The sequence below is a fragment of the Cavia porcellus genome, unplaced genomic scaffold, assembly GCF_034190915.1.
Source record: "Cavia porcellus strain 051 isolate PalLab524CR breed Dunkin Hartley unplaced genomic scaffold, mCavPor4.1 scaffold_18, whole genome shotgun sequence".
NCBI lineage: Eukaryota > Metazoa > Chordata > Mammalia > Rodentia > Caviidae > Cavia > Cavia porcellus.
The window spans coordinates 38543521-38568453 of NW_026947501.1; the positions used below are offsets into that span (position 1 = coordinate 38543521).

Here is a 24933-nt window from a genome sequence, read left to right on the forward strand (position 1 = left end):
GCTGCTCTTTTTTATTTGGTGATAGAATAGTGCTTATTCAGTAGTTAAGCAGATCATCTTAAATTGTGCTAGCACTTTGTAATTTCTTAGACTTTCCCTTTTAATATCTGTTGGTTTGATATTTTGTAGGCTTCCCCCAGTGTGTGTCCTGTGCAGTCTGTTCCCACAGCAGTGTTTAAGGAGATCCTGCTTGGCTGTACTGCAGCAACGCCACCAAGTAAGGACCCGAGGCAGCAGAGCACTCCCCAGGCTGCCAATTCTCCACCTAACCTCGGAGCAAAAATTCCTCAAGGGTGAGTAGCACTTCATTAATAATGTGTGATCATAGCAATGAAGCGTTGTCGTTATGGTTCATTATTCCTATCTCTGGTTGCCAAGGGAAGTTTTTTGTACGGTTTTTCCAAGAGGAGAGATGCATCAGTTCCCTTCAGAGGAGAAAATGTAGAAAGCACATGAACAACATGGAAGATAGTGGAGAAGGGAAAGCGTGCCTTCTGACGACAGCGTGGAGGCTCAGTTGAAATAGCACCCTCCTTTGGAGAACAGGTGTCCGCTTTTAAGGAAGAGGGCACAGATTGGTTGTGTATGGCAGGCTGAGGTCAGTGGGCGTGTGAAGGGGAGACGTGGCCTCAGTGAGGGTTAACCTCGGTATGAGGGGACCTCATGTACAGGTAAGAAATGCTGCAGAAGAGGGCATTCTCAGACTAGGAACAGGAGTAATAGATGGAGGGGATGGCGACACTGTTGCTAATTTAAGAAGTGTCAGGTTTAACTGGAGGTTTAAAGGGGTTTGGAGAGAGAAGAAAGGCTGTCTTCACGAAGGGGCAGGGCCAGCACAGGCAGTTGATGAGGGCTTAAGAAATGGGTCAGAGAGACTTAGAGGAAAGAAGGTTCGGAAGATGGCCAAGGGTGGCAGGGTAGGTGAGCAGGGAGCTGCACTAGAGGAAAAGTGGGTCTCGGCGGATGATGAGACAGCAGACACTGCAGTGGCATCCTAGCCACAATTTCTAACCTGAATGTGTACCTGAGAAATTCTTCCTGTGAAACTCTGTGTCAGAGGCTGGGAAAAAGAAATAGAAACAGAAGCATTATGTTTTGGTGGGGAAGAACCCTAAGATGAATTTGGGAGAAACAAGCTCCTCAGGGATATCTTGAAAGATGTGGGAAAGGAAGGGTGTTGTACGGCCAAGTAATTCTCTATAAACGGGCGTGGAGTCAGGTGGGTATTCTGTTGGCTTTGGTCCTGACCACCCCTGGTTGTATGATGTTCATAGTAGCATTGGTGCTTTTTTTTTTTTTTTTTTTAATAAGAGAGTAAAACAACAGTAAAATGAAACCAAACAAAACAGTGATAGGACAGTAGGAAATGCACAATTGTACCATATTGTATATTGTTATCCTTTAAGTAGTTGCCCAGACTACCAGTCCCAGGCCCACAAAATCAATCAGATAACATAAATGTCAAGTTGCTTCCCTACTTCAGTTAGTATCATCTGAGCCTGTGTGTTGTCTGGTTGCTTAGGGAAAGGTGGGAGAGGCAGAGGCGGCTTCTTGCTGGTTCTCCCTGAGCAGCATAGGGTTTTACACTGCTGGTGGTTTATAATTAATTTTTAATTTACATTTTGTGTGACTGCCTTTGAAGGGATCAATCCACTAGTACTTCTAATATACAGAACATTTAAAAATTTATCTTGACACATTTGCCTATCATGAGACCGAACTTCTTAAACTTGGCAGAGATCAAGAATATTGGTTTCATTTTTGAAATTTGAATTTGATTTTCCTTACATAGGAAAGAGAATTCAGTAAAGGTTTTCTGAAATTAAAAAGAAGGAAAGAAACTATCGTATTTAGCCCTACCCAGGCTTTTAATTTTGACACTTTGAAAACCCACTGAGCTTTTTTTTTTTTTTTTTTTTTTTTTTTTTTTTTTTTTTTGTCTTTTTCCTTTTTATTGGTACCGGGGATCGAACTCACGACTGCCTGCTTGCAAGGCAGGCACTTATGCCGCTGAGCTAAATCTCCAGCCCCTCCCACTGAGCTTTTTAATTACTGATTAAGTTTCTTGGTTTCATGTGATGCTGTTTATTTTAAGGGAAAGCTAAGGTTCATTATGCTGTAAGAAGTAGAACAACCTGAGGTAGTTAAAGCTTTAGGAGAACATGCAGATAGAGTTGAGAGTTGTATCTTTCTGAGTGTTTAAGATACATTTGTATAGAATTGACTACTAACTTTGAACAGAACTCACAGAAACCTATCCTAAATTCTCTGCAATAAGCAGTTTCTTTTCCCTTTCATGCTGGTCGCTGTAGGGAACCAAACAATTGGTTTTGGATGCAAAGAGATAGAGGAGGCCTGAATGCTACTTTTTCCATATTATGTTTTTCAGCTGCCATAAGCAGAGTTTACCAGAAGAACTTGCATCCTGTCTAAACACAAAGCCTGAAATACTGAGAATAAAACCAGATGTCTGCAAAGCGGGGTTGCTGTCTTCAAAGTCTTCTCAGGTTGGAACTGGAGACTTAAAAATTCTGAGTGAACCCAAAAGTGGTTGTACCCAGCCTAAGACAAACAGTGATCAGGAAAAAAGATTGGAATCTATTCCACAACCATTGACTGGCCTTGCTAAGGAGAGCTTACCTATGAAGACTTCTAAGGCGCAGCTGGAAATTGCCAGTACTCCTGAACTGCAAAAGCACCTAGAACATGCACCTTCCACATCTGACGTTCTTTCCAATAAGCCAGAAGTGAAAGCAGGTGTTAATAGTGCTAGCACTTGTTCAGGAAACAAGGTGGAGTCTTCAACTTTAGGTTGCCAGCCACAGAATTTAAAGGAAACTTCAGTGAAACTAGACAATGAAAGCTGTAGTACAAGAAGCAACAATAAAATCCAGAATGGTAAGTGTTTTTAAGTATCTGTTTTGGTAGAAGGTAAGAAGTGGTAGATGTTTCTTGTCCTAATATGACTTTGTAGAAAGTTTACTTAAGCAGTATTAGTCAAGTGGATCCCTGCCAATAGTTTTACCCTATGAATAGGAGTATGTGTCTGTTAACATTTTTTTTTCCTTCTTTTTTGTACCAAGGATCAAGCTCACAACCTTGAGCTTGCCAGGCAGGCGCTTATGCCGCTGAGCAAAATCCTCAGCCCTGTCTGTTAACATGTTAAAGCTGTAAGGATTCTGCTTTATGCATTTACCATATGACTTAACTGATTTCTATTAGGTGGGTAATTGGATGGCTTCCAGGTTTTGATGGAAAGAAAATAATTTTTGTGATATTATAATGATACTATATTAGATTAGTGATTTGGTGATCACCTCTAGGCTATTGCTGATCTTTCTGTAACATCTAGGTTGGAGGAGAGGCACACATTATACTCACCAAGTAGCTTGAATGTGAAATTTTAAAATGCAAATGCAGAATCGCATCATCACTCTGGAAAAGGGACTTCTGGGTGAACAGGGCTTGAAACCCAGGCAGAGGCTCTGTTGTCTTAAGGCAGTGGTCCTCAGCACTTTCCCTTCTTGTAGGGAAAGTGATACTGTGTTTCATACAGCGTTAGAACATCCCTAATTCAAAAATCCAGTATGGGAAAGTGTTTCCAAATGTGAAACTCCGTGCCAGCATGACAGGCCAAGTGGAAAATTTTGTATCTGATCTCATGTGATGGATTGCAGTCAAAATGCAGATGCACTAAAAATGTTGAATCTGATTGCTTGCAACCTCTGCCAGTGAAGTATATATGAAATGTTACTGAATTTTCTGTGTAGATTTTGGACTCATCCCCAGGAGGTGTATATGAAAATACTGCAGATGCAAAGAATGGTTCACAAATGGCCACAAGTACTTCTGGCCCTAAGCACTTTGGATAAGGGATACTCGAGTTGTACACACTGGTATGTTAGGTTTAAGGGTTTACCCAGGGATGATAGTTACTAGAATTCAGAGAATGAGATGGCTTTAACACATCACAAGGGTCAGGGCTAAACTTAAAGCCTTGTTCACTTGGATCACTAAAACAGCGAACATAACCACACCAGCTTTTTATCACAGGCCTCTGAAACCAGAGGTGGGGTGGTTGGATTTGACTTGCGGACCTATTTAGAGTTGGAGAAATAGAATGCATATTTTTCTGTCTAGGGACTCTTTGAATCCAGCTTCTTAATTTTTGAGGCATCAGTTAAATAGCTATTAATTTTCATAAAATTAATTACATAAGATTAGAGTGTTCCTCAGGAGTTATGTAACTCCCCAAAGGAAGTGAATATTCATAATGATAAATCTGTTTTATTTCTTTATTTTTGAGCCATCAGCCATCACATTCAGCTAGCTTTGAAGCAAATCATTTTAATTTATATGAAGAGAGTGAGAATCCTAGCTGGGCAAGCACATGACAGATGCACAAGTCCAGCTTTGTCTCACTTAATCTGACGTGTGGCTGTTCCCCATCCAGCATGACTTCGAGAGAGAGGGAAACCCTGCTTGCACGCCCGCTGTCTGCAGTGGCTGGCTGAGAAGGGAGGGGACCACAGCACAGGATCTCTGAGCTGCACCCATTCATGCTCCTTGTGGGTACAGACAGCCTCCATGGAAAGGGACCCTGCTCCCTGGCTGCGTTTAGTGGCTAAGAACAAAACAGAGCTGGGTGGCACGGCCCCCTTTTCTGATTAGATAGATAAAGCAGTGGTGGCAAATCTTGTAAAGGCCTGGTGCCCAGACTGCAGCCCAAAACCCACTTACGTATCACCAACTGATAAATTTCCCCCTTTATTATTTATCACTGCAATTAAACTGAATACTAAGGTTTTAGTTTAGAAAAACTCATTTATTAACATTTTTTATCTTAAAAACACAGTAACACACATGCCATAGGTCTGTCACCCAGATAAGAGGTGTGGCTCCTGAGAGGTGGGCTCTCCTTTCTTCCCTGGCTCTGCTGCGCTGTGAATGAGGGTCTGTGATGGGACCCATTCCCACTCTCCTCACTGGAAAGCTGGATTTAGACAATTTAGCTTGCTTGTCTCTAGGTACTTTTAAGACAGGACACAGCAGATAAGATGACCTTTGCACTTTGCCTGTGGTTGGTGGGAACATGGTCCAACTCAAAGGATGATGTCTTCTATATCCAAGTTAGGTTCCATCTTTGAACTACTGATCTGCTTATTTTCTCTCCTTTGTCTTAACTGAGTAAGAATGTTTAAGGGATCAAAGACTGGCAGCCTTAGCTAGCATTGTACCATATATTTTACTCTACGTTAAGAGGGTAGACTAGGGAGGGGAAGGGGATGTAAAAAGAATTAAGATGTGTTCCATGCATGCTCCCAATAGCCATGATAAATGTAGTCATTATATACTGCAAACATGTGCTAATAAAAATCAGGGGTAAGACAAGATCACCTCTGATGTAATTTTGGGGGATGGGTACTGGGAATTGAACTCATGACCTTATGCTTGCCAGGCAGGTGCTTGTGCTGCTGAGCTAAATCACCAGCCCCTTCTAACATAATTATTGAGGATATTTATTTAAAACCTTCTTAGGTTTGAAATCTTTCTTCTGGTTTTGTACAAAACTAGGCTTTCTTACCTCTGAACGGATTCCCCAGAAGTTGTTTTCTGTTTGGTTCATTATTTCATCTGTCTGCCTAATACCCTGCTTCCCTCTACTCAGTTCCCTTGGACCCTGAGGAAAGGTCTTTTCTGTGAAATACTCCGTCAGCCTCTTGACTTAAGAATAGAGTCCCTTCTGGGTTGAGTGGACACCATAATTGGTCTTCCGTGTCACAACTTCTCTTTTTTCAACCATGTTAGCATTTCTTTCCAGTTCTGCTTTCATTGTGAGTTAAAACTTTAAACCTGAATTTATTTGGAATCTGGTCTTTAGCTGGTGTCCTTAAGACTGTGTGGACCATAAATACTCAGAAAATTGAAGACACATTGAAGTGAGGCATTTTTGGAGACATTTGGAAGATAGCTTTTGCTTCTTAGACCACATGACTCAGCAGGAAGACTAGTTGATTTTTATAATATTAAGAATGGTTAGTTTTTGTTTAGAGTTCTTTAAATAATATGCCTAGCCAGCTGTAGTGGTACATGGCCTACAATTCCAGCACTTAGAGGCTGAGGCAAGAGGATTGCTACTAGTTTGTGGGCAGCCTGTGGGCAGACTGGTGAGACCTTGTCTCAAAAAACCAGAAACTGCATCTCAGGCCATTTTCTTCTACATATGGAAAGTGGCAGAATTAATCACCACAAATGGAAGGCCTCTGCAGATGTGTGTCTGTGTCTGCGTTGTCCATCTGCAGTGAGTTTCAATAAGTGTCTCGGTTTGGAAAAGTCTCCTCGGGTTTTTCTCTCTGCCAGGGCTGTGAACGGAAGGGTTTGCTCACCTGGAACTGTGAGCCTGGCTGTTGAATTTGGAAAATCTAGTTGCCAAATGGATTTACTAAATGAGAAATGTAGAGAAAACAAAACATTTCCAATTGTTCTGATAATTATGTTCTGTTGAGCTGTGTTTTAAACATTATGACTTAAACCAAGAGTGGAGGAGGGGTTTCTGTCTTTGGGAGCACTGACTTTTTAATTTAAACTTCATTCAGAAGTTGATGAGATGTTCAGAAACTTGAGCTTCTGTTTCCTTCATCTTTTGTTTTCCCAGCCCCAGCCCGGAAGTCGGTTTTAACAGACCCTGCGAAACTCAGGAAGCTGCAGCAGAGTGGCGAGGCCTTTGTACAGGACGATTCCTGTGTGAACATCATAGCACAGCTGCCCAAGTGCCGGGAATGTCGCTTGGACAGTCTGCGCAAGGACAAGGAGCAGCAGAAGGACTCACCAGTGTTCTGTCGCTTCTTTCACTTCCGGAGGTGAGGAAGTGGGGAGAGAGGATAATCTGTTGCATACTTCTTTTCTGTCACAATAAATCTAAAAAGGTAGAGATTGTATTTTTAATCTGGATTGGGGGAACTAGATCTTAACTGCCTATTTCTTTTTCATTGTCTTTTCAAAACAAAAATTCTTTTATTAAGCAAAGACACTTCAAAACATGAACTTATATTTCCAAAAGTAACATCAGAGAAAAATGCTGACTGTTCTGAAAAACCAGCATAATCAACTGCTGTTAACTTTTCAGTGTGTTTGCAGTGTTTGTGTGGTCATAAGATGTATGCCCTGGTGCTGTCCTGCATATACTGTTGTGAGTGGTATCTTCCCCATGTGTAGTAGTAGCCTTTCTAGAAGAACTCATTTCAGCAATCTTCTGTTTTGTTTGGGGTGCTGGGGGTCAAATCCAAGGCCTTGGGTGTGCACGCAGCTGCAGCCTGCCCGGAGCTGCATCATCAAGCCAGTGCTTGATCAGTCTGTTTACCTAAAGGTGTTCTACTCCCTTGCTGGTATCAAGATCATTTTATATTTTGGCCACTACAAATAATGCAGAATTAATCATCTCCTAGTTTACATGTTTGATGGCTTTGGAAGGATTACTAGGTTAGAATGTGTGAGAGTGTGTGCACGCACGCACTTTGATAGACATGTTCTGCCAAGTTACCTTTCCGGAAGGTTGCACCTTTGTCCATGCCCCACTATCTGGGTTCAAGCATCCTTGCCTCTGTTCCTTTGCTAGCAGGGAAAAGTGTATCATTTAAAAAAAAATATATTTTTTTGAGACTACATGCTGTGGCACACGCCTGTAATCCCAGTACTCAGGAGGCTAAAGCAGGAGGATCAGTGAGTTTGAGGCCAGCCTGGGCTAGAAAGTGAGTCCAAGGCCAGTCTGAAATGCATAGTGAAATCCTTTCTCAAAAAGACTTAAAAAAATTTTTTTTTCCTGGAACTTTATGAATATATTGTCATGTTTTTGTTTTTTTGAAGTCACATTGATTTTGTTTAAACTTTTCTAACCTGAGTGAAGGAAAGGGCAGCCTTGTTTTTGAAACATAGATGACCAGTGTTTTTCTGGATATAGGTGAACTTTAGATACAGTCCTCTTTTTCAGGATTCTGGATATTTTCAGGTTCAACTAGTTCTTATGAGCAGAACTGTTGACTTTAATTTCTTCCTGCTCTTGTATTCAAAGTGTCAGTTAAAAGATTGATGAGCTGAATTGAATGCACAAGTGTTTTAGATCATTAATTACATCTGGGCTGGTAACTTTCAGACTTAGGCTTACATAGTGAAGTATATCCTTTTTTAGACACTCTGCCCTATTCATTCCTGAGCAAATTGGAGAAGCACATGATAGAGTGTGTGGCTAGCATTTAGAGCTGTGATAGTTAACATATGTTCACGTAGACACATGTTAATATGTATCCTACATAAACATCTGGCCCAGTAATTGTCAGTAAATGTTAGCTCTGTTCTGTTTTCTCTCAGGAGGTATTTTTCTTACGTGCATATGGTGAGATTCATATATATTTACAATTACAGATATTTTGGAGAAGTGACACGGTGGTTACGCATTCTGCAGGTCTCTGCATTCCCGTGTAGGCCTGATTTCCTGTCACTGGGGCTCTGCTGGGAAGGTGTAGTTTAATGAGATGGGATCGGTTACAAAGCCATTTTAGGGAATTGGTAAATTTTTTTCTTTTATTCTTTGTAATTTTACTAGAGCTCTTCAAAAATACTCTTTTGTAACCATGTAAAAATCACTGATTTTATGACTTAGATGCTTTTCCATTTTTTGACTTATTGAAAGGAAAAGTACTTTTGTTTAGTGTTGCATAATGGAAGCCAATCTAATAGAAACTAGTGCAGACTCACTTCTTGGTGAAAGAATACCCTAATTTAACTTCTGTGATGTTTCGAGTGAGGAGTTAGGCTATCACGAGCTTGGTCTCCCACCAAATTCCTGCAGATAAAGAGGAGTAAGGGAGGGCTTGCACAGTAGCGTGTGGTTGCCAGGTTCAGTGAGTTGCTTCTCCCTCTGAAAAGGCTTTCACGCTTATTTTTGTTTTATGAGCCCCTGCCCTGAGCTATCAGTTACAGACTTGCACCTGTCCTTTGAACTGTAAGAAGTACACGTGCATCTGTTATGGAACTCTGTGTCTCCCCCTGGCAATTTATCTTACACCCTTCTGGACAAATAGTTTTTTTGAAACATATTTTGTGTCCTAAAGGCTTGGATAGCCGCCAGTGCCCAGTGAAATCAGTGCACTAACAGCATGTTGTCCTAACTTAACTCTCCAACTTCCTGATTCTTCGCTGCGTGAATAAACCCATTAGTTTGATTAGGCTTTGTCACCCAGTTTAGCTTTTTCTTGTGTTTCTATGAAATGCTATCTCCCAAACATAGCTTCTCTTACTTAATGTCACCTTTTCTTACATGTCTAGCTCAATTACTGTCTCTACCATGAAGTCATCTTCATATTAGCCAACATTTCCTTCTCTGTTCCTATAAGACGTAATGACTGTCATATCTGTCACATCTTCTTCACTGTTTTATATCAGTTTCTTAAGTCTCCCAATTACAGAAATACTTAGATGTGTTTCAGAAAATTTAACCTAATACATAGTTTGTTTTAAAGAAATAAGACCCAGGTGTTCATGGAGTATTGAACATGAATACTGAGAACCATGTTTTGGTTTTTGTCTCACTTCTAGTCTGAGGCCCACCTTAGTTCTTCCTCTTGGTCTGGAAACCTGAAATGTAATTGAAGCTTAAGATTTCAGAAGGGTGCTGAGAAATCCCAGACCCACATGGCCGTGGCTCAGTGGCTGCCTAGGGTTCTCTTCTCTTGCTGAACATTATTCTTGAAAGTTGTGATTGTGTTCATACCTGACCAGATGTGCATCACCTCTGTTGGTTGGCAGCTTTCGTCTGTGCTAACTTGTGCTTGTTCTTGCTATTAAGTAAGAAATCCAATGGATTGGACACTTATCTCTGGAGACAGTATGATTATATTTTGGCGGAGTGAAAAATACATTCTCTCCTCTTCCCTTCCTCTTGTAACTTGTCTTTTGGAGAAAACCTGAGTTATTTTATCCCCTCCACATCACCACTGCTTTTCCTCTTGCTTCCAGACATCCTGGGCCCTGAGTGAGCACTGTACTCTTGTGCAGTAAACACGCAGCAGCACTGTGATAATGTCTGATAGACACACATGCAGCTCACATCTACAAATGTTTGTAAAATGCGTGGTCATTCACGTCTGAATGTTCTTAAGTGAGAGAATTGCTGTAATTGGCTATGGAGAGTATAGAAAACTGTGAAAGATGTTTGTTGATTTAATTGTATTTAAATAATAATTATAAGATGTAAGTTAATTTTGTATGTTTTTCCACTTCTAGGTTACAGTTCAATAAACATGGTGTGTTGCGGGTAGAAGGCTTCTTAACACCAAACAAATATGACAGTGAAGCAATTGGCTTGTGGCTGCCTTTGACTAAAAATGTTGTGGGCACTGATTTGGACACAGCGAAGTATATCTTGGCCAACATTGGAGACCACTTCTGTCAAATGGTGATTTCTGAAAAGGAAGCTATGTCAACTATTGAGCCACACAGTAAGAGCATCTCTTAGTGGGCAGGATGTTTGAGTCCAACTTGGTTTTTGTTTCTGAGTGACACCTAAGTCCCTATTTGCATGGGTTTCATTTTCATCCACAAGTTCAGATTACTTTGATATAATGAGGTTGCATTTTTCCTTTTGCGACGGGTTTCATCTGAGCTAGCCACCTATCTTTAGGGTTTATTTTGGGACAGTTATCAAGGGAGTGGCTCTTGTTTTTGTTAAAAAAGGTCAAGGTGAAATATTGGCCTCTCCAGCTTTGCAGCCTTGCCAAAGCATGGTAAGGCTTCAGACTGGTTCCTGTAAGAGAAAGGTTTCCCAGTGAGGATGTGTTGAAGAAAACAAGAGACAGGCTGCACCATAGCCCACCCAGGGTGAGTCTGGAGGACTGGGTCTGGGCATGAGAATGGCAAACACTGAGCTGAAGCCAATTCTGTTAGATCAGCATTTGAGGGTTGGAGGTTCCGCTGTGTGTGTGCCTGTGTCCTCCACTCTTTGGAGCATACTCTCACTGCTCTGACAGTCTAGAATCCACAGGCGATAGTATGGCTAACAGAAACAAGCCTCCCGTGTGACATTTCAAGTCTGGGAGGACACCACGCCTCTCCCAGTGTCTGTAGAGAGAGATACCCAGCCAGAAGTATCCATCACTGTATCTTCCCCAAGTGGTTCTAAATTAAATAACAGGGAGGCCTTTTGCATAGCCCTAGTTACTTTGCATAACCAAGTACGTTTGAATACAAGCATCCTCACCAGTCTTAATGATTCTGGCTATAGCTACAAAAGCCTATTGGACAGCAGCTTAAGTACAAAGGTGTTACTAGAGAGATGTGGATTCTGGTGCTTCTCAAGAACAAGGAACAGGAACCAGCAGCAGGAATCCAGAGGTGGGGAGGGCATGAGATTGTGACTCTTGGCGCAAACTGAGTCATGATTTCATCTGAAGAGCAGAGTCTCACAAGTTTAAGGGTCTGGGCCTGGGATTTAGCTCAGTGGCATAAGCACCTGCCTGGTACCGCAGGGAGCCGGGCGTGGTGGCTCACTCCTGTAATCCCAGCACTCAGGAGGCTGAGGTGGGAGGATCCTTTCGAGTTCGAGACCAGCCTGGGCTACCAAGTGAGCTCAAGGCCAGCCTGAACTGCATAGTGAGACCCTGAATCCAAAGAAAAAAACACAAGTCAAGGATCTTCATAACCTCTCCCCTATCCATGTAGAACAAGTGATGCAAAGTTTCCGTTTTCAGTAGAGATACAAAGTTTATTAAATACATTTGGATAAAAGCAGATATAAAGACATTTCTGAGATTAATGCTCCGTGGTAGTATGAACATGTACTCATGACTGCACTGTGGAAACACTTCCTTGGAACGTATCAGTTGCTTCCCTTGTGAGTCAGCAAGGTTGATTTAAGTAAGGAATCGCCATATCCCCACCCCTACCCCATACCCTGTCTGTGTGTGTGCATGTTGTCTTGCTTGCTTGCTTTCTGTCTGTCTGGTTATTCTTTTTGTTGTATTTTAAAACCACAGAAGGAGCACTCCCCTCCTTAGAGGTTGTATTTTAAGACCACAGTTAAGGGGGCTGGGGATTTAGCTCAGTGGCATAAGCGCCTGCCTTGCAAGCAGACAGTCGTGAGTTCGATCCTTGGTACCGATAAAAATGAAAAAGACAAAAAAAATAAAAAAAAGACCACAATTAAGGAGCACTCCCCTCCTTGGAGGTTTAAATGTTACTAATCTTTCCTTGCTGTTTGAGACTATCCTGTTCCTCTTTCATTTGTGACAGTGTGGTCAGACTAGAGAGTGTGGTCAACACTGAATTACTTGGGACACGCCCCAGGACTCACCCAGAGGCTTTCCCTCTGATCCTGCTGTTAGGAAGCAGGTCTCTACTATTGGACTTTTATTCTGTTTTCTCAGTATGTGGATAACTGAGGGATCTAAGACTGTATTCTAATAAAACAGTCACCCAGGTGGCCACAGTGAGGTTCCCAAAATCTCATTGTATGGGGCTAGGGATTTAGCTCAGTGGCATAAGCGCCTGCCTTGCAAGCAAGCAGTTGTGAGTTCAATCCCTGGTACCGATAAAAACAAAAAAGACAAAAAAAAAAAAACCTCATTTGTAGGCTGCCTAAAGCTCCTGTGTATTGTGGCTGAGCTGTTACCTTACAGTGGAGGGTCAGAAGTTCGCTTAGCACTTAGACTAATCCGGTGTGTACTGAAGTCTGGCCATTTGGGTTGTGTTCAGCCATTCAGAAAGAACGAACTCACCAGAGACAGAATTGGGACAAAGCCATCCCATGGGACAAAAATGCAGCGGTGTTGATCCGGGGTTATTCAGGAAAGAGAGACTGGTGACTGAAGGGAGTCTTCCATCAGTGTCACTGGATTTGCCCAGACCTAAAGTGTTCCCTTTTGCTTCTACTTCTTGAAGCCCTTTGTGCCCCATTTGGTCACCCTATTGAGTCTCCCCCTTGTTGGGAGAGGTGTCCCATAGCCTGCCCTGTTATGAAAGGACCCCTCTCTGGCTGCTGCTGCAGGAGGCTGCTCATAGGTCCCCGGATCGTGCCTCAGACTTGTGTGTGTCTGGTTAGTGTGAGGCGGCCCCACTAGTGTCCACTGGACTGCTGTGGACCCTGAGTTCATGTGTGGCTTGCTCCAGGTCCCCTCAGCACAGTGAGGTTTTTGTCTGCCTGGGTATTATCTTGACCACACTGGTGCCCCATGCCACTCAGTGGGCTTGTGTGTCTGAAGAAAGGGTTTTTCCCTTGGAGGAAGCTGGCCCTTGCTGCCCTCAGACCATCAGTGGGCTTCATGAGCAGGTTAGGCTCACCCCCCTGGAACCCCTGCTTCTGTGCACCTGCTGTGTGATCAGTGGTGTGCAGCCTAAACTGGACTCTATCTGTGTAGGGAGCCGCCTTGGGAGGTGGGACTGTGACTGTGGACACGGCATGCAGGATGGCGACTGAGAGACGCACAGGTGACGGGAGTCCAGCAGAGCTTCCTGGAGGCAGTTTGTGTGATGGAGCTGAACAGAGTTCATGGGGACCCCGTTACAGGGAGGAACAATGACCGCACCTCATGGTCAGCACCAGGTCTCTACCCACAGCTAAATTTATTGATTTATTGATTCTTGCAGGACAGGTTGCTTGGAAGCGGGCTGTCAAAGGTGTTCGAGAAATGTGTGACGTGTGTGACACCACCATCTTCAACCTGCACTGGGTGTGCCCGCGGTGTGGGTTTGGGGTGTGTGTGGATTGCTACCGCATGAAGAGGAAGAACTGCCAGCAGGGTGAGAACTGACCCGATCCCCCTCCAGCCCCGTTACCCTGCAATTAAGCCCTTGGTTCATTTGTGGCGGGTGGGCTTGTAGAGTGCAGGGGCCAGGGTGCACCAAGAATGGTTACCACAAGCCCGCCATTTTCAGGTGCCGCCTACAAGACCTTCTCTTGGCTAAGATGTGTGAAGAGTCAGATACACGAGCCGGAGAACCTCATGCCTACACAGATCATTCCTGGCAAAGGTACTGCGCGTGGTGCTGGGATTTTCTTTCCTCATGCCTCAGCTCAGTCAAGGCTGGTAGTTTAGTTTCAGAGTGTGCATTGTTGTGACTCGATAACCTTACGTTATACTGTGTCCTGTAAATTGCCTGGAAGCGTCCCCACACTTTTTAATTAAGGGCTTGCAGGTAGTTTGTGGACAGGAAATGGCGCCTTTGGGGAAGGTGGGATAAAAGGGAGGGATGGCGGGCCATGCTAGTGAGAAAGGTTCCCTGAGAGGAAGGCCCACTCCACTCCGTAATGGCGAGGTTGAAAGTCCTGACATCCTTGTTCAGATGTTTGCCTCTGCTCTTTTTCCAGCCCTCTATGATGTTGGAGACATTGTTCATTCAGTAAGAGTGAAGTGGGGAATAAAGGCAAATTGTCCTTGTTCAAACAGACAGTTCAAACTCTTTTCAAAGCCACCCTCAAAGGAAGACTTGAAACAGGTAATGCTACTTTTCAGATAACTCAAGGTTTCTATCAGTGTTTTTTTTCTTTTTTTAGTGAAGTTTAGTGGTACATTTTAGGTATATATAATGATCACATTCGTCACAGGGAATTTGTACCTGTATGTGCTTCAACCCCTCTTTTCTCCTTATTTACAAAATCTTTGTTTCCATTGTTCCCTTTATTTTTTTTTTTCTTTCTCCCTCTTTTTTTTTCCTTTTCTCATCGTTTCTGCTTTTCTCAGTGTATTTTAAAGGAAAGCGGCAGTAGCTGTCAACAGGGAAAGAATTCATTCCTTTAACAATTCAGAGGCCTGCTCTCTCTCCCATGTTTACTCTTGCCTCGTTTATGGATTTTTATTAGTAGGCTTCATACTTTTTGTTTCTTGGAAAAGCAAAAATCCTTTGCTATAGTCTAATAGATTGCTGTCAGGTTTGTATGAGTCTTTAAAATCTCATGTTTTGCACAAGTAAAATTATTCAGATATGCATTAAAAATGTTAACTACCGAGTTGGTTTTCTCCATCAGCTGTGTGAAGCGTTGATGGGAAGGATGAAGTGAGTCTCCTCTGCTGTCCCTTGCCCCTCACAGGCGTGTCCGCGGTGGCAGCCCTCCCTCTGCGTCACAGCCTTCAGCGGTCCCTTTCCCGCACACAATAATCCTGATCTTACATTGTGTTTGAGAATCAGAGATTCTCTCACATTTTTATAGAACTGTGATGTCGAAGACAGCATGGCAGGAACTTGCATGTTTTCCGGCTGCTTCCTGGGTGTGTTCCTTGGGCTCACACAAGGGAATTTAGGTGCACTTGCTTCGGCTTGCTCGTTGGTACCTCACGAGTACAGCAGGGCTGAGCCATCAGGGTCCTTTTTTCTTTCTCACGTTTGCACAACCTGCCCAGCTGAGTAATGGAACAAGTGACGTGCTCTTTCTAGTTTGTCCTTCTCGGTTTATGTCTGATGACCTCTTAAGAGCTCCTTGTCACATTTTAAAGCTTACTTAGAAAAGCATTTTCCCTTTTTTATGTCCTGTTTCCTTCTGAAATTCTAGCTTCCTTTCCTGCCTGCCTTATTCATTCAACAACCATGTTTTGAGGGCTTGCTCTGGATTCTAATTTTCCAAGGAAGGCCAACACATAAACTGGCCACTTTAAAGCCACATAGTACCTGGGGGAGAATGCTGTGTACACAGGTGTACATAATATACACATGGACTAAGAGGGTGGGAGGGAAATACCTGGGTATTTAAACTGTTACCTGTGTTTTTGCTGATAATACTTAGAATCTAAAAATAAGAACCTGCTGTTACTGCAGCATTTCTGCAGCTCTGGTGATACAGCTTCATTTTGGAGATCCAGCTCTTATTAGAGGGATCTTAGCAGAGAGGATAAGAAAAAAGAAATGCCATTCTTTAGCTTATGAAAAATTCTCCTTTGGTACTTTACACAGACCTCCTCAGCAGGAGAAAAACCAACCTTCAGTGCCGGACTCCAGCAAAGTCCCCCTGCGTTGGAGCCAGCAGCTGTGGGTGAGGAAGCAGCCTCTAAAGCAGCCGCCAACACAAAACCTGCCTGTCCCGCCAGCTCGGCGCCTTTGAACTGGCTGGCTGACCTGACCAGTGGGACCGTCAACAAGGAGAACAAGGGTGAGAGGCGCCGCCTTCCTGTTGCTTCTGAGTAGCCCTGTCCTCGTGGAGGGGCTTGACAGCCTCCGCTGCGAGATCAGTGGTGAGAAGTCATGTGACAAGTGTCCGGGCCTTCATCCCGGGGCCCTCATCCCGGGGCCCGTGCCAGTGAAAGCGTACGTGCAGTGCAGCACCGAAGACGAGAGCTGTTGGTGCTGATAGAGCTCGGATCTGTAGGCCAGGCTTAGGTCATGTTTGGCGAGAGTGGACCAGACCGAGACTTAGGATAAGTGACTTTTCACCTGTCTGTCCTCATCCTGTTTGGTCTATGTCTAAATATGCTACCTCTGGTCTTACTCTCGTCATCTGTGCTGCAGTCTTAGGATGACTGATGACAGGGTATGTAAAGAACGCACTTTGGTATCGGAGTTAGAGTAGAATTGTGATTTTTGCCTTCTCTCATGTTATGAGAGAAAAATCACACGTCAATTTCTCCTGCAGGCACATTGAATGAAATTTCAGTGATCAAGTTTGATACTATAAATACAGGAATTATATAGCCTAACTAAATGGGGCTTTTCCAGAAAGGCATCTGAAGTTTTGAGAGGGAAATCATATACCAAGTTACCAAAAAACATTCTATGAAATTCAGTGTATACTTAGAATTTAACTGTTTTTCTCTACATTTAAGAATGAGATAAAGATACCTGTTTTTCACTATTTTAGAGAGTACAAGTAAAAAATCCAAAAGAACGTGTAATGATGAGTTAGGTTACTAGAGACAAGGTCAGATTCCAAAAATTGTTTGTGTTTTTGCATAAGAAATGTAGAAAGTGAGAGTTTAAACATGCAGTTTATCTGGCTACTGGATTGTTTCAGTATGTCTCTTGAACCCTTGTCTAAATGTAACTAGTATTGCTATTAAGTTGTTTGGTTCTGATTCATAAAAGCCTATGTAGGACCTGCCTTTCAGAACAGTTTTAGATCTAGGTGTTGTGGTTTGGTTTTAGAAAAACAGCCAGTGATGCCAACTTTAAAGAACGAAGTCAGATGCCTTCCTCCTCTTCCCCCTCTGAGCAAACCCAGCACAGTGCTCCACACCTTCAACAGCACAATTTTGACACCTGTGAGCAACAACAATTCTGGTTTCCTCCGAAACCTCTTGAATTCTTCTGCGGGAAAGGTATGCACTTGTCCTGTTATTTGCATTCCACCTTATCTAGATGAATAGGAACAGGACAGGAGGAGACTGGAGACACTGAGATAGAGTAGAGGGAACAAAAGTCCCATGCTGCATTGTGTGGGGACAGAATGCTGTGCCAGCTCATTGGCACAAAGGCTTCCCAGGGCTGTGGTACTGGGCAGTCCACTTTATTCCACCACACCTCCTCTTGCCTGTGTGCATTGGGGGTCCTGGCCTGGATGCTACTGGTTATGTAATGTGGACCAATCCTGCCAGTATAGGAATGGGTTTTTTGATGGTAGAGAAGGGCGTATTTAAGACTACTGTTTCTTAAATTCAGACAGAAAATGGACTCAAGAATACACCAAAAATCCTTGATGACATCTTTGCCTCTTTGGTGCAAAACAAGACATCCTCTGATTTATCTAAGAGGCCTCAAGGACTGACCATCAAGCCCAGCATTCTGGGCTTTGACACTCCTCACTACTGGCTGTGTGATAACCGCTTGTTGTGTTTGCAAGATCCCAACAACAAGAGCAACTGGAACGTGTTCAGGGAATGCTGGAAACAAGGGCAGGTAATGTGGGCCACTGCTCACCGATCCAGTGCGGATCTCTTTGCAGTCGTCTTGGCAGACCTTTGAGAGCCCACTTCGGCTCCTTCCTCGCCAGGGCCGATTCCTTTTCCCTCCTGGTTTTATACTTGGTTGTTTGGTGTAAACAGAATCAGGACCGGGCTTGCTTAGTGCAGCTGACTTTCCCGTGCTGTCCTCCCCAGTCGGGGGCCAAGCGCTTCCAGCAGCCCTTTGATGAGAGTGTCCAGGCTTTGTGATCTTGGGTACTGAAGTGGGAGTGTGGCGAAGTGGCTGCTTCGGATTGGAACATTAGACAAAAGTAAAATTCCTAGGTCCCTCTCCCGCGAGTCCTTGTGCTGGAGGCGGTTCTCGATGGCCCAGAGCCACCTGGTGTCATCTTGGAATCTGTGTGTCGTTCCCCAAAGTGCCTGCCTTCCACTTTGGGAGGGCAGCGTTCTGCGGCCTTAAGTGCTGGTGATGGGTGTGGGAAACCCACACAGAAGGGTGGCCGCTTCTGTGTTCCTTCTCCTCCCCAGCCCTCCCTTTTCCCCTCCCCTGTTCGCTTGGTTCTGCTTTCTGGATTTTTGGTTTTTTCTGGCCAAATGGGGTCCTCACTAAAGGAACACTTTGCTCTTGGACAAGAATTCGGGAGAACTGCCAAAGAGGAAAATGTGAGTTTTAAGAACAACAGCACAATTTCAAAAGCATGTTAGTCAGGCCAGTGCAGAGGCTGCAGATGACAGGCTGATACACAGTCACCAGCAGGTTTTGTAGGATTAATTATTGTAATGGGTAGTTTTTGTTTTTTGTTTTTTACTTAAAAAGTATTAAACTTGTTGCCAGTGTTTTAAAGTCAGGCTATTTAACACAGATCTCAGCATTCTTGGCTTGTTTAAAGGAGCCAGAAGAACTGGCACAGCCACAGGTCTGTTTTCTGCCTGGCAGTGGCAAGCAGAGGCTGTGGCAGTGCCCGCTTTGCATAGTAAACGCCATGGCCCTTGTTTGCCTCGAGTCCCTGCTAGGCCTTTGGTGGGTGGCATCCTGAGTACTGGGATCCAAGCAGGAAGGGTGAGCCTTGCTCCCAGGAACTTTGATCTACCTGGAGAGCTGCATGCATAGCATGTGAGTGCAGAGAATGAAAGCTACTGTTAGAAGCTCAGAGACTAAGCTGTCACTTCTTCAGCCATGACCAGCACTTGCTGGAGAGGGACAACCTGTGGGCTTTGGGACACAACTATGGGAGTTCACACTGAAGCCTCCTTTCTTTGCTTTTAGCCAGTGATGGTGTCAGGAGTGCACCATAAATTGAACACTGAACTTTGGAAACCCGAGTCCTTCCGGAAAGAGTTTGGTGAACAGGAAGTTGACCTGGTTAATTGTCGGACCAATGAAATCATCACAGGAGCCACTGTTGGGGACTTCTGGGATGGATTTGAAGATGTGCCCAGTATGTACTAAAGATCTTCCTGGGGTCTGACGTGTTAAAGCAGGGGACACGGGACTAGCAAGAGTCAGAGATAATTTGGAGTTCCAGTTGGTGTCTGTTTCCTTTGCCTTTTCTTACAAGGTTTATGCTTTTGAACTGAGTCATCCCCGAAACTGGTACTGGTTCTCTGACAGATAGTTCTGACTAAACCTTGTGTGTATCAACCCAAAAGCTGGGGGAGAAGGGAAGAATGACCCCCATTGGTCCTTGTTCCTGGGCAGAACATGGGGTGGGCTCAGTCTTGTACTGTGTAAAACATTTCCATTTCATGCTGACCACAGAAGACTGGGTTTGCTATATGCTGTGGTCTTTGATCGTGAACATGCATTGCGTTGGTTACTTGTGGAGCCCCTTAGTGCTTTTAGGACACTGTGGGAGAAGCAGACTGGCTTTGAGCTGCTCAGCAGCCAAACTCTGCCTCTGTATATCGGGCATAGGAGAGGGCTGAATTTCAGAGAACTGACAGCATCTGAAAAGACAGGACCCTCATGTGGATTCATGATCTTTAATTTTCTGTCTCCGGGGTACAACTGAATTTCTTGGCATTGTAGAAATAAAGTAGCTGGTGGCTAGCAGGAGAGGGATATTGAAGAAAAACAATATTTGTATACTGAGTGGGTCAGATTGTAAATCTTACATTGTTGAGGAATAGAATGCTAATTTATCATTTACTTTGATCTGTTACAAATAATAAGTTCATTAATCCTGGTTACCTTTCAGATCGTCTAAAAAATGACAAAGAACCAATGGTGTTAAAACTTAAGGACTGGCCACCAGGAGAAGATTTTAGAGATATGATGCCTTCCAGGTACCCTCAAGAGGGGAAAGTGGTTCTGTCCTTGAATTGTGAAGATAAATTTTCTGAGATACTGAAAAAATAGTTTTTAGGGAAATATGAAAGGTCCATGGTTTTGTTGGTACTGATTTTTTTCCTTTGTAGTCTGTAATCGTCAGAATGGTGTAGTTTAAATGAAGTAAAGAAATTAGTGAACTTTAGAGCTGGCTGAAAGTACCACACTTGGCGTGGACATGCTGGCCACATGAAGGCTTGGTGTAGGTGGCCAGGCAGGTCTACAGACATTGTTAGACCAGACAGGCCAGGGCTCAGAAGTAGCTTTAAAGTGGTAGGTCGATTTTCCTGAGATATTCTTGAAACCTTGAAAAGGAGTCTGACAATTGATACATTATTCTTGAGTGTTAGTTCTTTTATCACGAAGTTCATACTCAAATCTTTTTCCTAAAATACCCCAGATCACTTAGATACATTTGCATGGCAGAGGAGAGAAGGGTCTGTGTTCATAACTACACATCAGTGATGGCTCTCTCTGTCTTTGTGATCACAGATATACTTGTTTCTTGGCTATAAGGAAAAAAATCACACAATAAAAATTAGAAAAGAAGCTTATTTTGTAAATTCTGGCTCTCGTTCTAGATTTGATGACCTGATGGCTAACATCCCGCTGCCTGAGTACACGAGGCGAGATGGCAAACTGAACTTGGCCTCTAAACTGCCAAGCTACTTTGTTCGGCCAGATCTCGGTCCTAAGATGTATAATGCTTACGGTAAGGAGGAAGTGCCTAACTTGTAAAAATTATACTCAATATTAACAAGTCAAAATCTTGAGAAAATTTAGGGAAAGGAAAAATGGAAAATAGCTACCATTTAACACAGCAGTTGCCTTCATTTCTTGGTCAGATGTTTATTTCCTTTTCATAGCCGTAGGTGTGGGGCATGTGAAATACTGTATTGTGTTTCAGAACTCTTCTCTACACTATTTTATATTGCAGAAGTTTCATGTGTATTTAGGTGGGTCTGCTAGCATTCTTTCAAGCTGTTTTAACATCTGATACACTCAAATGCAGTATTTTCTGTTGGGTAGAAGTTAGTACTGAAAGCACCCTTTGAATTGGATTTTTATTGTTGGACATGAAATCCGTCCAACAGGAAGGTTTCTTGGGATAAAGATTGATTTCTGTATTTACCATTTATCTTTTTGTCATTACTTTAATCTCAGGCAGTTTCAGCATAGAGTCTATTAGGGTAAGAGTAAAGTTGGCCATTTTGAGGGAATTATTTGCCAGATTATTGTTGAATGAAATGCCACTTGTTTGAATCTTGCAGTGAACTTCATTTACTTCTTTAAAAATATTATTTTTCAGACCTCTTAGAAATTAGTCCTTGGGGATTTAGCTCAGCGGCATAAGCACCTGCCTTGCAAGCAGACAGTCGTGAGTTCGATCCCTGGTACCGATAAAAAAGAAAAAGAAAAGACAAAAAAAAAAATTACTCCTTGATTTTTTTTTTTTATTCCTCTCATAATTATCTCTATATCATCATAGACAGCGGCAGCTCTCCTTGGAAAAGGTCAGTCCTTTGCTGGCCCCGCCAGGCTCAGTCCCCCATTTTTGTCTTGGCTGAGTTAGTCTAGGGAACCCCACTCGCAGCATAGTTGGGGAACATTCTAAGAAGTGGGTGTCTGTGCTTAGAAGCTGCTGGCAATGTAAGTGCCCTGATAGTTCTGCCAGGGTAGGATGGGAAACAGTGCGGGAGAGAAGACATGGCAGGTAGAACTCGTCTTGCCCGTTACCTCCTTCTTGGGTCTCAGTGAGCCCTGTATGTGACACGATCTGCCACGCATTTCCCATCCAAGTTCCCTTTCCAAGCTCAATCAAAGCCTCAGGTGGGGAGCCTCTTGGGCACAGTTTTTGGTATGTGAAAGTGTATTTCCAAAGATGTCACCTAGTGATTATCTGAGCGTTATAGAAATCATGAAGTTCTGTAGGGTATCTGAGATATTTATGTCCTGCTTGGTTTAAATGGCTTGGCACCCTCCTAGACAGTAATAGGTAGGTGGCAGTGTTACTCTGTGAAAGCTTTTCCTCTGACAGAATTGTGCCCATCCAGAAGCAAGCAGTTCGAGGCTAGAAAAGAATGCAGAGATGTTGTTCTTCAGATTCCTTATCCTAAACATGGAGGTCCGTGGTATTTTGTCTCTGGGTGTTGTTTTGAGACTCCTTACCCTGCGACCTTTATGCTCTTAAAGTCTTGGTTCCGTTTGAGTTCAGCTCCTCAGTTTAGAGTCCTATTTAATTAATGTGCAGTAACCCAAGCTGGACAGAGGCCAGTGCTGAGCAGGGGTCACTGTCTTCCTCATTCGACGCAGCTCAGTGAGCTGCTGGCCCAAGCCCGGCAGCAGCACGTATGGCGGCTCTGAGAGCCTTCCTCCTCCCCCCGCTCTTCGTGGCTGTGCCGTCCTGGCCTCAACTGTGCTCCTGCCTGCGGCGCCCATCCCTCCCTTGCAGGGATTATCACATAAAGATGCTTCCCTGCATAGCTTTGTTTTTAATTTGCTTTTACAGTTTCTGTAAGTAGAATTAACCTTTTTTGTATTCATTCATACTGTCATAAATAAGTGTTTCATCCATTTGACTTCTGGAACATTAATGACTTACTTTCTTGCTAACTTTACATGTGGGAACATTTTCCAAGCACAGTGAAAATTTGAGTCTCCCAGTGCAGCAACTCACCATACGCTCATCACCTAGGGAAGTGGCTTTTGCCATTTATTGCTTCGTTATCTCTTTCCTTGATATTTTTCCCTCAGATACTTCAAAGCATATCCCATATATCTCATGGTTCCACCCTAATACCCAGTGCTTTACCTACTCCTAGAGAGAATGAATGTTTCAGCTGGTGGGAAAGGAAGCAAAATCTCTGTGCTCTGGGACTCCGGTCCTGGGCTGGCTTGATGTGGCGTGGCCTCCTAAGGATGGCCTCTTAAAACTGCAGCCCCACGCAAGTCAGAGGGATCAGGAGGGCCTTTTCAGAGGCTGCAGGCTGGGACCCGCCTCCGCTGCCCTCTTAAGCCAGTTTGAAAAGCAGAATCCTGGTGTCAGGCCGTCCAGGGTGACAGCAGGAGCCGGCAGACTTCAGAGTGACTGCTGAGCAAGGTGAGGCTCCTGGCCGTGGGGAAGGAGTTCAGAACACACAGCACACAGGAGGGGACCTCACCTGGGGCCAGCACACTGGGCAGGGTTCCTCCTCACACTGCAGCCCCAGGTAGTGTGTGTGAGCAGGGCACTCCAAGCAGAGTGGACCTTAGGTGCCCCGAATCCCTCCTAGGCTGTCCCAACTGAAAGTTGAGCTCACCTGGTTAAAGAAATGGTCTTCCAGCAAATCCCAGCTTCGGGAGTCTGCTTCACACTCCCTTTGTTGCTTTCTACTGTTCGGTTCTGAGCGGCGGTGCCAGGGCATTGGCCTTTTATTGTTACTTTCAGTTATTTTACCCTCACTGTTTCGCATGTTCTCAGCAGAAGGATTCATGAAGGGCCCTGCTTTGCTTATCAACAGTAGTTGCAGCCTTGAGGATATATTTTATTTTTGTAATTCTGTATTTGAAAAGAGATTTTCTTTCAAAGTGGAAAGTATAAAAAGTTTGGTTCTCTTATTTCTGATGATTAAAGAGAAATTTCATGGTCAAGTATAAGGCCTTGACAGCCTTTGTTGTCTTCAGTAGACCTCAGGGATTTCCTTTTTGCAGGATTAATTACTCCAGAAGATCGGAAGTATGGGACCACAAATCTTCATTTAGATGTGTCTGACGCAGCTAACGTCATGGTGTATGTGGGAATTCCCAAAGGACAGTGTGAGCAAGAGGAAGGTACGGAGCTGAGGGTGCCGGTGGGGCTTGTGGTCTGCGCTGGAGCTTGTGGTCTGACCCCTGCTGTCTTGCTGCAGAAGTCCTTAGAACCATCCAAGATGGCGATTCTGATGAACTCACAATAAAGCGATTTATTGAAGGAAAAGAGAAGCCAGGAGCCCTTTGGCACATATACGCGGCTAAAGACACAGAGAAGATAAGAGAATTCCTTAAAAAGGTGTGCTGCTCCCCCACGGTGTGCGCGGAGAGTGTAAGAATAGCAGTTATTATAAATGACTGCCTTGGGAGCCGACTGGCGTGTTACGGGGGCTAGGCCACAATGGTTGCTAAGGAACAAAGATTCTAAAAGATTGGGATTGCACTTCTGAAAAGGGGACTTGTCTTTTGTGTCTGTTTTGTATTACAGTCTATTTGGAGATCTGCATTCTCTCCCTTCAAGTTAGGTCATCTCCTACCATATATTTGTTTTATTGCCTTGAAAATCTGAGGGCTTCAGAAGTTCACCTGCAGTCCTTGTTGTTTCCTCTCTTTGGTGAGAGGGCCTGTTTGTGTCCTTAGCAAGGGATCACAGGCCTAGGGCAGATTCCAGGTTTCCCCTGTAGATGGCAGTTTGCTCAGCAAGGTACTGTGGGGAACGTCATTTTCCGCTTGTTCAGGGCTGCGGTCGCTCATTGCACCCCAGATATTCTTCAGTCATGTGGCAGGGATGGATGCGAATACTTCTTGCCCAATGTCAGGCACCAGGTGGTTCTTTAACATGCAGTTGTCTGTCTTTCTGGCTAGGGATCATTTGACTATTCTGGAACACTTGCTGGTCACCATATTGTTCCCTCAGGAGTGTCACTCTGAGGTGCTTCACCAGAGAGCGAGTTGAGAATGAACAAGTTTAATCTGCAGTAATCTTTGGTGTTGTTTTATAAC

General features: G+C 43.8%; 1 protein-coding gene across 4 annotated transcripts in view; it reads left to right on the plus strand.

The window, feature by feature from the left end:
- The window catches only part of Kdm3a (lysine demethylase 3A), a 45199-nt gene that overhangs the window by 18107 nt on the left and 2159 nt on the right, over positions 1-24933 (plus strand). For all 4 annotated transcript variants that reach the window (XM_063229688.1, XM_063229691.1, XM_063229690.1 and 1 more), the window contains exons 9-23: positions 130-293; positions 2390-2898; positions 6656-6860; positions 10279-10493; positions 13636-13788; positions 13924-14019; positions 14357-14484; positions 15934-16129; positions 17119-17291; positions 17632-17868; positions 19141-19312; positions 20072-20159; positions 20784-20914; positions 23893-24012; positions 24090-24229. In XM_063229688.1, the coding sequence (XP_063085758.1) occupies positions 130-293; positions 2390-2898; positions 6656-6860; positions 10279-10493; positions 13636-13788; positions 13924-14019; positions 14357-14484; positions 15934-16129; positions 17119-17291; positions 17632-17868; positions 19141-19312; positions 20072-20159; positions 20784-20914; positions 23893-24012; positions 24090-24229 (2727 nt within the window). The remainder of the gene's footprint in view (positions 1-129; positions 294-2389; positions 2899-6655; positions 6861-10278; positions 10494-13635; positions 13789-13923; positions 14020-14356; positions 14485-15933; positions 16130-17118; positions 17292-17631; positions 17869-19140; positions 19313-20071; positions 20160-20783; positions 20915-23892; positions 24013-24089; positions 24230-24933) is intronic.